This window comes from Falco peregrinus, chromosome 6 (genome assembly GCF_023634155.1).
Source record: "Falco peregrinus isolate bFalPer1 chromosome 6, bFalPer1.pri, whole genome shotgun sequence".
NCBI classification, from domain to species: Eukaryota; Metazoa; Chordata; class Aves; order Falconiformes; family Falconidae; genus Falco; species Falco peregrinus.
This window is the reverse complement of record NC_073726.1, coordinates 2,963,709-2,976,755: the sequence shown is the minus strand read 5'-3', so window position 1 is coordinate 2,976,755 and position 13,047 is coordinate 2,963,709. Positions and strand designations below refer to the sequence as shown.

Genomic DNA, 13,047 nt, shown 5'->3' with positions numbered 1-13,047 from the left:
AAGCAGGAACAAAGAAAGCATAGACATTACACATCTTTATGGCTCATTTGGCAGGATCAGGTGACATGGCTGTTTCCTCTGAGTTTGAGTCTTCACCATCTGGCCAAAGGCCTTCATTCAGAACAGTCTGACACTGCAGTAAACTACAGAAAAGGCAACTGTGCTGGCAAAGAAAGCAAGTGCCTTCAGATAAAGCCAAGGCAGCAGCCTTGTTCAGCATCAAAATGTTTGACAAACTCATCTGAACACTTCTTCCTACTTAACACCAACAACCAAGCATCTCCAACAACCACCACTTTTTGAATTAAACAGCTGAAAATCCATTTCCCTTTCTTGATAAACTTTCATAAATATATTATGCTAGAAGTCTCTGCTCTCCAAGACATGCTTGTTGCTTCCACATTTATGGACTACTACTGTGTGCCTTTTCATTTCCATTAACTTCCATGTATTATCTATGCGTGGCAGTCAGGTAAGAAAGTGGTTTTCTGTTCTTTGACAGTGAGAAAGGATGAATCTAACCTTCAAATATCAACACTAACAAGCTGTTTCTCCTTTGAATCACATGTTCAGCTCTTGCTGTTAAGTGTGTTCCACTAGCATTCAACAATGGAACGTTATTATTCCAACAATGGAATAAAACATTTATTTCCAAACTTGCTACATTTTTACGTACCAAAACTAGCCCAAAAGTCTACCAGCCTTTACCTGCATCTTAACATTTGGAAGTGAAATGCTAAAATAGGCTAACCAAAGCCTGTAAAAAAAAGTTGCTATTTTGTACAACAGTTTGTTAAACAACTAATTTATTTTAAATTAAATCTTTGTTGCACACAGGGGATACAGAATCAAAACACAATTGGTAGGAAGGTTCCATTACAGAGAACATACCTTTCTGCCCTAGAGCAACACAGTTTAAGTACATCCATTGCAGCACATCCATAGACAGAACCATTAATCAGACTCTGCTTGACTATATCAAGACTTAGAATTCTATTGTATTAATGCAGCTCATCAGATAATGAATAGCCATCTTAAAAAAAACTGTATGCGAGAAGAGTAGCACCTAAACACTTTACAGATCACAGATGCCAAGCATTCTTCATTTCATCTCTAGTTCAGAACTTGAGTAGAGGGGAATCCTGATTTTCTTTGTTCACATCAGGACTCAGAGTGATAAGAGGCGAACTGAAATCGATCAGCTGAAAGAAAAACATTAAAATTTAGGTATTGTAGCCAGCCATTGTACATAACTACTATAATAACATATTACCACTGCTAGCCTTCAAGTACCTTTTTTGTTTAGGATTCCTATTAGTATCCAGAAGACAGATACAAGCACCACACTCAAACTTTTAGTTTCAGGTTTTTAAACATTTAGCTCATTCTTAGACAAGCGCAAGCTTCTCACAAGGTATCGCCCGTACCCACCTTAAAAGCCTAAAAGCCTTTTCTAAATTTCACTACTATGCATATTCAAGTGACAGTGTCATCCAGGCAGAGCAGAGTACTTCTGAACATCTCTGAACATGCCCCCACAAGCCAGACTTCTGTGATCCTCTTTTGAGGAACTTTGAAGGACCCGATACTAAATTGATCCCAGCTACACCTAATGTCATCAAAGGCTACATCCTCATCATTATCACCATTCATCTGACAACATCTAAAGGCATCTACCTTCAACCCACTAGTGTACAAAAAACACTTGCCCAGAAATGCTTGTCAAACTTAGAACTGAAAATTTGCAAGAAAACAAAAACAAGAGTCAGCATGCCTACTCTACCGAAGACAGCATTCGCTTCCTTCTTCAGAAGAGTTTCATTCTTTAAGAACTGCTTTAAACATTAGGTTCTTTCTTCATCCTCCTCCTCTTCCTATTTGCAGATTCACTGAGCTCCAGTTTAGAACACACTGATTTGAAACATCATGTTCTCTTTCCTTACAAGCACCTTAGTATGTAGTATCATACTGAACATATTGAGCTAATAGTAAATAATTCTCACAGCATTGGGAGCTGCTTTGCAGGCAAGTTATGTGGAGCCAGTTGACTTTTTCTGCTAGCCTATTTGCACCAGAAGATTTGAATATAACTTACCTTTACTTGCCCTGAGAGTGTAGGCTTTAAAGGAGTAATCTTATTCACTTCGGGAGTATTGGAAAGGTCAATCAGAGGTCTACATTCACATTCTAGAGCATGTGGGAGAGATTTGTCTACTCCAATATCTACCAGTAAGGCCTCAAAAAAAAAACAACATAGTTACGGTTTTCCCCCCTGTTCTCCATGTTTCCTTCATAAACATTTAGGCAGTCAGTCAGTTTAGCTTATACAGCTGTAATAACTACAGGAAAGGCTTAATGTATAGGTTGGGTATTTTTCATGCAGGATTGTTTGCAAACAGTGTAAAAACCTCAGCTCTTGCTCTGCCAATGGAGAACATCACAAATAGGGAAAATATAGCAAGACAAAGAAAAAAGCTCCTTGAGGCATAAAACAATTTTTCACTTAAAGTAAAATTTAAAAACCTTTAATATTTAAATGACTACAGTTATTATGTCATGTTACTTTTCTAATCAAATCCACAAGGATTTCACAGCACTTACCCAGAAGTGGAAATTTAATATGAAATCTGCAAATACTTGACCATTCATCTTTGATATAGGAACAAACTTAATGGAAACAGTTCAGTGCTAAAAAAGACACTAGAGGGTGCCCATGCTTAATCCATTTTTAACTTCAGGTGTACTGAACTGGTCTTCCTACTTCCCCCTCATCTTGAAATAATTCTGTTTTCAAACAGTTTACACTTTTCTACAGAACTACTAAGTAATGTTAGCTCTTACCTCAGTCTGTTTCTCTTCAGCCAGCTGCTTTTGTATTTCAACCTCTTTTAATTCATTTTCTACTAGTTCTGTAGCAGTTTTGTCTGGTGAGAAGTTAAGCACAAGAGGTAGCACAGGTGGAGGAGATACATCATCTTCTGAAGACAACATCTGTGTCTTACTCTCCTTTGTCTGTTTAGAGCTAGGGAAAAGAGCATTGGCAATGGTAGTTCACACTGATTAAAGAACTCTGTTAGAAGACACACAAGCTAATACCCTAGCATCATTTTCTCCTTTTTACCCTAAGTTTTAGTGACCAAAAGGCTTCCCATATTTTCATCCCAAAGTATACTAGTTACCTACAAAATACAAGATATTTTATGCTGCAATAAATTTATAGCCCACTCATGCAAAAAAACCCAAGAGCTAATGATTTCGGGATGACGAAGATTTTAATCTTAAGTGAAATATGCATGCAGCCCAAGGTTCACACACAGGATTTTGGATTTTTTTAGACTTTTAAGGAACAAATAGCAAACAAGTACTGATACTGCATATCACTGAGCAACCCACTTGAGTCCCTGCGGAGAGGAAATACTGACGCTGGCTGGAGGACCAGGCATTGTAATGTGATATATGATAAATCATTGTAAAGTTGAGTCTTTCCTTGGCAGAAAACACTATGTTGGATACTTAGCCTAAGTAACATGACATACAGGAAGAGCTTTCTAGCCATGAATCATTCCTACTTTCATATTGTTGTTCTTCACCAACCATGAAGCAAGCCTGCATACATATATATGGTACCTGTGAGAAGCTGTTGTGCTGATGATATGAAGGCAACATTATTTTCACAGAAAACAAATGTAACTAACAGTGTAGGATTCACCCATTCTGCAAGCAATTAATTCAAATGAAATGTAGGTAAGCCTGCTGAGAAACTAAACTTCAGTTGACTATCCTTAGCTTTTTGACTGATGCTTTAAAGCATAATTTTGCAGAAGCATTGGCAACAGTCTAAGACAAAGTTAACAGTAATACGTATTTTAACCAGTTACTTCCTTCATCAGGAGGCAATAGCAAAACAACACAAACACCAAATCTGATTTCAGTCAGAGCAACAGATACAAGTTTTAGGCTGTCTGCTAGCTCAATAAATACAAATAACATCCCGTTAGAGGTTATAATTCTTTAATGTTAGATATCAACTTATCTCAGTAAGGCTTACAGTATTTTACTAGTCATAAAAATATAAATATTTATTAGTCCTATACAACATCTATGTTCAAATGCTGTATTCTAACATTTAGCAGAGGTCCTTGAAACCTGAAAGCCATCATTAAAACTCATTTAGAAGTAGTTGGCCTACAATACTAATTTCATATATGAAGGTTTCTGTCTTACCCAGCCATAAGCATCTTTTTGGTAGAAAAGCTGCTACTTCGGTGAACAGATACAGTATGTGGAGAAAACACCATTCTTGGTGCAGTTTTAGGAGTCACTGCTGGAAATCCTGAGATACGATGAACAGGTGTAGGTAAGCCAGACTGTTTCAGACTGGCAGGAGTCACAGAGGCAGAACTCTCCAGAAAACAAGAATTCTGAAAGATGTCATCTCCTGAGGCTTTCACAGGAGTGCTAACTGCCATGGCACTAAGAAAGGAACATGCATTAGCCAAAAGCTTCTAGAAACAGTTCTATTCAAACTATTCTAATAAAAAAAAAGAGATCAGTTTCCCTTTGGTCAGTAAGAGAACTGTAATCATCATAAAGTTTTAAACACAGCATAGCAAGAGCTTTTATTTCACAATAATTCTTTTATGAATGGCTCTAGTCTATTTAGCACTGCAAAGAAACCCCTCTTCTTCTGAAGAGAGTTGGGGTGTTGTGTGTTCCATTTACTTTTGAGGTTTTGTTTTAAATCCATTCCAATAAGCATTAACGCAGCTCACCTGGAGAGACTCAAGGGACTAGATAATGAAGTTAGAACTTCTAAAAACTGTTACAACACCCAACCACATTGCATTCAAAGAAGTATGCCATGTTCAATTTTCAGTTAAGCCCTACCTTCCAAGTGTGCCACAAAATGTTAATCCAAGAGATGATGTTGCTTTTGGTGCTGTATCTAAAGAGAAGAGTTTTGTTAATTGCTAGCCAGATTATATTTTTTTTAGTAACATACCTTGCACTTACAATACTAATTCTTTTCAAGAGATGGAAAAGAGTGTAATGAAACAAATAAAAAGCATTCAAAGTAACATTTACTTTTAACAGCCAGGCTAGAACACAGGTCATGCAAAGTATGCACCTACCTCCAGTCTTCACTGGAACCTTAGTCTGACTTGTAGGAAAGGACAAAACTGTAGCCTTGGCCTTTGGACATTGACTTCCTTTTGCTGCACTTCCATCTTTATTCTGCAGACGTAACTTCTGCAGACTGGGAACAGAGCTTAGCCTCTGAGTTCCACTGCCTACAGCCTCAGATGATATTGCAGAAGCTGAAGATTTAGACAAGCTTACAGGTCTAGATATTCTGGGAGCACTAACAGATCTTGCTTGCTTCCTGGATTTCTCAGTGTTGGCAGCCTGCAGAGATGACACGCTGGTAGGTCTGACAAGGGCCAGCCTGTTTGTACTGGATGAAATCTTAGAACCATTCACACTAGCTTTTGAAGACGTGCTTGATTTTCCTGAAATAGAAAGTTAAGTTTTATTTCCGAATCATCACTTATTGCTAAGGTTTTGACTAGAGGAATTATGCTCACATAGGAAAAAAACCCAGCAAATTACAGCATTTAAATTCTTGTTCAAACAAAAAATTTAAGAACACAAATAACTACTGAAAACTTAGTCCCTGAATTGCCCACCAGTTTTGTCTGTTTTAGAAAGCCTCCTCACCAAATTTCTGAATCACTGCAATCAGTGAAAAGAATATTCTTCAAGGAATGCCAGAACAGCTTGCAGATTCAAGTTACATTTTCAACATTTTCCCCCAGCATAGTTTCACTCTGTTCCCTTAAAAAGGCATTCAAGAAGGTAATAGTTCAAGTTATGGGGATTAACACCACGGGCTGAAATACTCCACGCATGCTTTTCTGTTTTCTGTATGGTTCTTGCTTTTATTCTGTATGTTACTTCCATTAATAGGATGAATCCTGATGCTTCTAATCATATAAAATAATTCTTATTAAGCTTTAACTTTTACTAATACATTATCCATCCAGAAACAAAGCACAAAATAAAAGTTTGTATCAACTTGGTATCTTGATACATCTACAAGAACTGTGATGCTTACATCTCTCAGTATTTTTAGGAGACTATTTTTCTGATCCTTTCATGCTTACTGAGAGGGTCAAATTGATGTCCTCCTCATAGTATAAGCCTCTTGGTTGTATTCAGTTATTTCCCCAGAGGTTTTTTCCAGTCTGCTTGAGTAAGTCACATAATTTTATTAGGCTTACAGAAACTTCAGACTAGGACTTCCACCTCCCTTCTCCATTTCAGTTGTTTTGGTGGTGGTCGTTTGTTGTGGGTTTTTTTTTAATTCAAGTTAGACAAGTTTGCAGCACTCAGCTCACACGCTTGGCTATAACAGAGATCATGTGCAAGAAGAACAGGTTTCATGAGGCATTGCTTACTTTCTAGTTGTGTCAGACCCTCCCACACAGGCATCAGGCTTACAGGAATCTAGTTTCTACAAATCATAGAATTCTAAGATTTATCTTTAGTCCACAGGGGTTTATTGGGCTAGCCTACAAAATCTTACTCCCCATACAAAGCATTTCTTACTGCTTCTATATACTGGACACCATTAAAACATATCCAAACCCACAGTCCAAGATATGCTTAGCAATTCAAAATGGATTTGTGGCACAAATCGGTATTAAGAGTGGTTACCATTTTTTCCTATGGGAGAAAAGGGTAAACTTGAATCCAGACTCGAGTTCATGCTGAAAACTGATGATGAAGAAGATGAAGTAGTCTTTGTTGTGAGACCACTGGCAACACCAGGAAGTTTCATATGTGTTATCTTCTTCAAGCCAGGCTGAGTCAGAGAATATAGTTTATTCAAAAGCAAAAGCACTATTTAACATAATACTTTGATATGCTTTTTCTTGATATTTTAGCTTTTTATTTGTGAATTTTAGAGAATCTCCCTCCTCAGATTAAAGTTTAAAAAGTAGATTTTCTTAGTTCCATTACATCTGGGTTATTATACAGACTGGAACATCAGATCTAAGAGGTAGACTGTTATTTTTATTCTTGCCACAAACTTGAGTATGGACTTAAAAGATTAAAGAATAAAAGGAGTAACCCCAGGCACCTGTGTACACTAGGCACTAACCAGCTGGAAACCAGCTTTGCAGAAAAGGCCCTTGAGAGTGCTGGCGGACAAGCTGGACCTGAGGCAGCAATGTGCTCTTGCAGCAAAGAATGCTAACAGTATCCTGGGCTGCATTAGGAAGAGTGTTGCCAGCAGGCTGAGGGAGGTGACCCTTCCCCTCTGCTCAGCACTGGGGAGGCCACACATGAAGATGTGTCTACCTTTCAGGCACCCCAGTATAAGAACTATTTGGAGCTACTGGAAAGAGTCCAGCAAAGGGCCACTAAGATGATAATGATTAAGGGACCAAAGCATCTGCCATTTGAGGAAATGGTTTAGAGCGCTGGGACTGTTCAGCCTAAAGAAAAGAAGGCTCAAGGTGAGTCTCATCAATATAAACAAGTATCTGAAAGGGCAGTGCCCGGTGGCACCCAGTGACAGAACCAGAGGTAACTGGTACAGACTGAGACACAGAAAGTTCTGCCTCTGAACATCAAGAAACACTTTTTACTGTGAGGGTCACCAAGCACTGTGCACAGGTTGCCCAGAGAGGTTGAGCCGCCTCATCCTTAGATATATTCAGGGTCTGTCTGGACATGATCCTGGGCAACCAACACTAGGTGGCTGTGCTTGAGCAGAGGGTTGGACCAAACCAAGAGGTTCCTTCCAACCAGTCACCATCCTGTGGTTCACTGAAGTGGCACGCAGCATGGAAGCAGGTTTCTAATGCTTCAAAACAACTCCTGACAGCTACAGGTATTCTACCTTCATACAAGTTATGGCAGCTTTTTCATATGCTTTAGTTACCTACACACATCAAAAGCTTTGTTCCCCACAGAAAACTGCTGATCACTGACCTTCAGCTAGCGCTTTAAAAACAAAGGTAATGCTTATTAATCCAGTACATTTATAGTTGCTCTTAATTATGTTCATTCTATTATAGACGTGGAACACATTCAAGAACAGCAATTATAGAACAGAAACTACTTTTTCTTAAAACCATTATACACAGAGATATAGCTTTAAATTATAAGGTAAACTATATTCAGTTTCTTTTTATTGGAACACCACAACAATTATTTCCCTATTAATAATGCTTGCCATTACCTTACTTGGTGCAGGAAGGGCTTTTTTGCCTTGCACTGAGGAACTGCCACTGAATGAAGACTCAAAGACATCTGAAGCAGCACTAGATTTATCAGAAATTAGATCTTCAGATGATCCCATGCTGTTCAAGTCTCTTTTTGTAGAAATACTACTATGTTTCCCTGGTTTGGGCTGCAAATTTCAACGCAACAGTTTAAAAATTACTAGTGTTTCTAGAAAATGCTATCAAGCTTTTTTACACAAGTTAATTTTGTTAAGAAACAACAGTCAATGAAGAAGCCTTTGAACCCAGACAAGTCCTTAGTCTTTACACTAATATAGTTTAAGGTTAGTCTAGCGAGTATATTTGTGAAGTACTAGAACATACTTGAACCCAGATATTGAGCATCAACCTAAGGACAGCACTGCAACAATTCATCAGCACAGATTTCATACAATCATGTTTATCTACATACTGTAACCGCTGTTCCTTACAACTATGAGATCATAGTTTAATTCATATTCTTCTGCTTCACTTTAGCTTTCCAAACTATGAGATGTTACAATAGCAGACTGAATCATCCAAGCTGTCTATTTAGACAGTGGGCTACAATTTGTCTAGTTAAAACATTAAGACTGCCTTTTCTTATAGCACCCAAAAAATCAGGAGATTTATGTCATACAGGAATCAGAGGGTCCTCTATTTTCTGTAGGTGATAAGTTTCCAAGGAGCTAATATCACATTTCCAGTAACGCCTGCAGTACATACTGGACCCTAAGCCATAAGATGTAGAGCAACAAAATCCAGAAGATATCTAGAGACTGGGATTTGAGTACACAAGGTCACTAACAACCGTGTCCTTGCTATCCTAGGATAACATTTCCAGCTGGTCACATAGCCACATCTTAAATGTAACACCATTAATCAGTGCTTTTCATGATTGAGACAAGTCACAGACAGAACTAGAGTTAAAAGATTCTCCTGTCCTATTGAAATAATTGTGGGTTTCCCCCCACCACCACCTCCATTGACAAGGGTTAACAGTAAACAAAGCCATTTTTGCACATGAAGTCACTAAGAATAGTGCAGTAATTTTAGCAGCAACAAATCAGTGTTTAAACTGAAGCCGGAATGATGGTATTCGCAAAACCAGAATGCAGTGGAAAAGAAATTTGCCTGCAGATGCTCTTCATTGTCTTAACAGTTAAACAAGTTGGCTACTATACCATAGTATCTACCCTGTCTTTTCTTTTTTATATACAATAATGTTTGCTGCCTAAGGATCTTATGACACAGATAAGCATCAGAAGATTAAGTTCACTTTTAAAAATAAAAGCATGTAGACAGTTTAAAACACACAAAGGCCATGTTTAAAGAAAACACTGTTGCCCAGAAGCTATCTTTACCTTTCCAATAGTCAAATTGCTTTTGTCAAGAGTAGATGAAGGTTTTGCCATTGACAGTTCACCAGTTGTCTTCATATTTCTTTCCTTAGTTTTCTGTTCGTGTGTCAGAGGTGAATCAGTTATTTTTATAGGAGATACACAATTTTTAACAGGGCTTCTGTTTGGAGGAGTATAAGGAACATATGTATTGTCACCTGACAAAAGTTTATCTGATTCCTTCTGAAAACAAGGTGGCAGCTGACATGCTGGGCTATCCTGCACACAGTATGTCTCCCTTTTAACAGCCCTGGGACTTTTCGCTATATTTTGATTTCTCAGCATTTTCAATTTTGACTTTGAGTCCTCCACAAATTTTTCTATAATCTTGTTTTCTCGTTCTTCTGACTGGCTTATTTTAGTCTGTTCATTCTTGCTTCCAGTCTCTATTTGCAGTGCTAATAAATGAGCTTCTTTGAAAATTTCCACAAATTTCTCGCCTGTAAGTGGGCTCCACGCGAGTTTATCATCAGAAGCAGACGCATTCTCTTTTTTAGCAATTTGATTTGCTTCAATATTGACAGCAACACATTTTTCTTTGTGTCTCAAAGGTCCAAAAAAAACTTCATCTTCACTTCCACTAAAAAGAAAAACATGTCAGCCCAGCACCTTACATGTGTCCATTTTAAAGGTAGGTTTACCTGTAAACCCTTCACTTACCTTGCTGGAGACAGTGAAAGGTCAAAATCAAACTTTTCATCAGACAGAAGAGGAAAATCTGAAATTGTAACAAGGATTTTGTCACAGCAGGGATTTGCAATAAAAACAACTGCACTATACTTTGACAATTTGGTGAAGCTAACGTCAGATGGCAAAAAAAGTTTAACTAATTAGTTTAAATAATTAAAGCAATAAAAACATGTCTTAGGTCAAGCAAATTGAAGGTAAACTATGACTGACCATAATTTTGATAGATGCTCAAATATCATGAAAGATCTTAATGCTAATTTCTATGCATCTGTAATAGGAACATGGGATCTGACTGTGGGAAAGCCTCCAATGAAGAAAAGTGAGACTATATAATCTAGACCTATATGACAATGCAGCTGTCCTATAAGTCAGTTCTTTTCTGGTTCAGATTACCAGAGGACAGTAACAGGAGTCAGTGAGAAAGGTTAGTTTTCCTGTTAACCAATGTATACACCAAATATTAATCAAATCTGCAGCAGACAAATAAGGAAAAGGGATGAGCTCAGATTAGATATACAGAAGAGAGGCTGATGACATCATGATGCTGCTAGGCATGCTCTCTAACACCAGTGCTCCACAAGCACTCGAGGAGGCTAGGCTTGTAAGTCTGAGAGTGGCAACATCAGCCCATCCAAGGAAACCAGTACACAGAACAAGATATAAAGCAGATACAGAATGCCTACTGATCTGAACTGTCTTAACATTTAATAAGGGATACACCAGGTAGAGAGTATCCCAGCATGTTCTCCACCTACCATTGCTCACGCAAATACCTGTTTTTTCTTCAATCACATGACTCAGAGAATGTGTTGCCATTTCTTTCCCTTCCTCCATCTGGAGTGTCTGGAAAATATATTATTAGCTATGCAGTAGGTTTAAAATACAACAATAAGGTCAGAGTTTTCAGATACTGCCAAATTAGCAAGGTGGTAAACATTGCCTTTGAAGGCTTACATTTAGGGACAGCTATGCAAACATGGTCTATGGGATGTCACGCATCTCACCATCCTTTCTCGAAACATGCCATCAAATTACCTGAGATTATGTATATGTGAGGCATTACAACCTCTGTAAAAAGCCTTCAAATAAAACAGTGATGCCTAGGATTTCTTAAATTCCTTAACACAAACTCTGTGTTCAGCAACTAAATTCATCATATGAGCATAGCTGCAATGGGCAACACAGCTAGCCATTTGCAGCAGAACACTGCCACCCCCAACTTTTCACAGCTCTAATTCGAGACTGGCGTCCTCCGGCAGAGCAAATACGCACCGTGCTTAAAGGCAGGGCCTTTCACTTGCGGACAGAAACCCATCACACCCGATCTTCTGTACCTTAACACGACCCGCCCAGGCTTTGCCATGAGGTTGCCAGCAGACCCTCAGTAGCGCCTGCGGGGCCGCTAGGCTAGAAAGATTATTAATGCGGAGCACGGGCCCACCAGAACTGGTCCCTCGCGGGACAGCTCAGCAGAGCCCACCGGGGCCAAAAGGGCCGCTCCCCACCCCCCCCCAGACTCCCGGGGGAGAGGCGGCCCGGCGTGCGCGGAACCGCCCACAAACCACCCAGAGCCCCGCGAGCAGCCGCCCGCCGACCTCCCGCTAACCCACCTCAGGCGGGTTCGCCTAGACCTCCCCCGACCGCCACGGCCCCCCTGCAGCCGGACCTTGAGGGAAGGCCTCCGAACACCACACCGCAGCGCGGGGGAAGCGGCTGGGACCACCAGAGGCCCAGGCCAGTAGCCACCACCCCACGCCGCTTACCTGCATTACCTGCACGGGGCCGCAGAGCGCAGAGCCGCGCGGTGATGCCGCCGGGACGTTTGAAATCGCGCCCCGCTCACGTGACGCACCCCGCACGCCCTCATTGGCAGGTTCGAACGATACCCCTCACGCGCCTGCCCCGGGGCATGCTGGGGCTTGTAGTGGGCCGGGTCTCCCCAAGGGCCGCCGGGTGAGGCTGGGTCTCCCCAAGGACCGCCGGCCCCAAGAGGCCTCACTCGCGAACCGTGGCCGGTTTTTTGATATATTAAATATATGTGGTTACTCGCGGTCTGGTAGGAGCTGAGCCTCCGGAGCATCGCAGCACCCAGGGCCATCGGAGGCTGCCGCAGGCGGCCTGGGTGGCTGCCGGTGGCCGTGGGGGGGGTCACGGCCCTCCCGCGCCCTCGGGTTCCTCCGGCGCTTTCCGCGCCTCAAGGGAGGGTTCCAGCCTGGCTGTTTCATTCCCCGCTGCTTGGCGCCGCGGAGCCGGGATTGCCTGGCAGACCTGGGTGCCGCGGTGGGGGCAGCAGTGGAAGGGAAAGGCAGCTGGAGCGCCTGGACATTGCCCTGGGGTTCGGGGCCCTGCCAGTGTGCAGGCCCCGCGGGGACTGCTGGCACGGCTCCGTTTGGTTCCTCCACTCCTTCTCTGGGTGTGATTGTCAATAGTAACTCAGCTGCACCGAAAGGGGTATGTAGTGGTTCCTCAGCTGACACATTTAATAGCAAGATTCTTGGATGTCAGTCCCAGCTACTGATATTGTATGAATTCACTTTTGGATGGAATAAACCTTATAGTTCAAATATAATGAATATAAGAAATATCTTCAAATGAAACTAGTAGTTGCACAACAAAAGCTACTATGAAATTCTCCGTACAGCCCTGTACCAAGGCTAGGAACTTATATTTACTCAAAGGATGTA

General features: G+C 40.8%; 1 protein-coding gene across 4 annotated transcripts; it reads right to left on the bottom strand.

Moving 5' to 3' along the window:
• Positions 1–789: 789 nt before the first annotated feature.
• On the bottom strand, positions 790–12,196 carry GTSE1 (G2 and S-phase expressed 1). 4 transcript variants are annotated; one of them, XM_027793789.2, is made up of 12 exons: positions 12,136–12,196; positions 11,137–11,206; positions 10,334–10,391; positions 9,638–10,253; positions 8,252–8,422; positions 6,718–6,865; positions 5,133–5,510; positions 4,888–4,945; positions 4,225–4,473; positions 2,842–3,022; positions 2,096–2,236; positions 790–1,202 (listed from the first exon to the last, which is right to left on the bottom strand). In XM_027793789.2, the coding sequence occupies exons 2-12, from the start codon at positions 11,195–11,197 to the stop codon at positions 1,119–1,121; spliced, it is 2,145 nt and encodes a 714-aa protein (XP_027649590.2). In that variant the 5' UTR covers positions 11,198–11,206; positions 12,136–12,196; the 3' UTR covers positions 790–1,118. The 4 variants fall into 4 exon arrangements, with proteins under 4 accessions (XP_027649590.2, XP_027649587.2, XP_027649591.2 ...); XM_027793786.2 differs by having other exon boundaries at positions 11,119–11,206; positions 12,136–12,157; XM_027793790.2 differs by lacking the exon at positions 12,136–12,196 and adding an exon at positions 11,974–11,996.
• Positions 12,197–13,047: the final 851 nt, after the last annotated feature.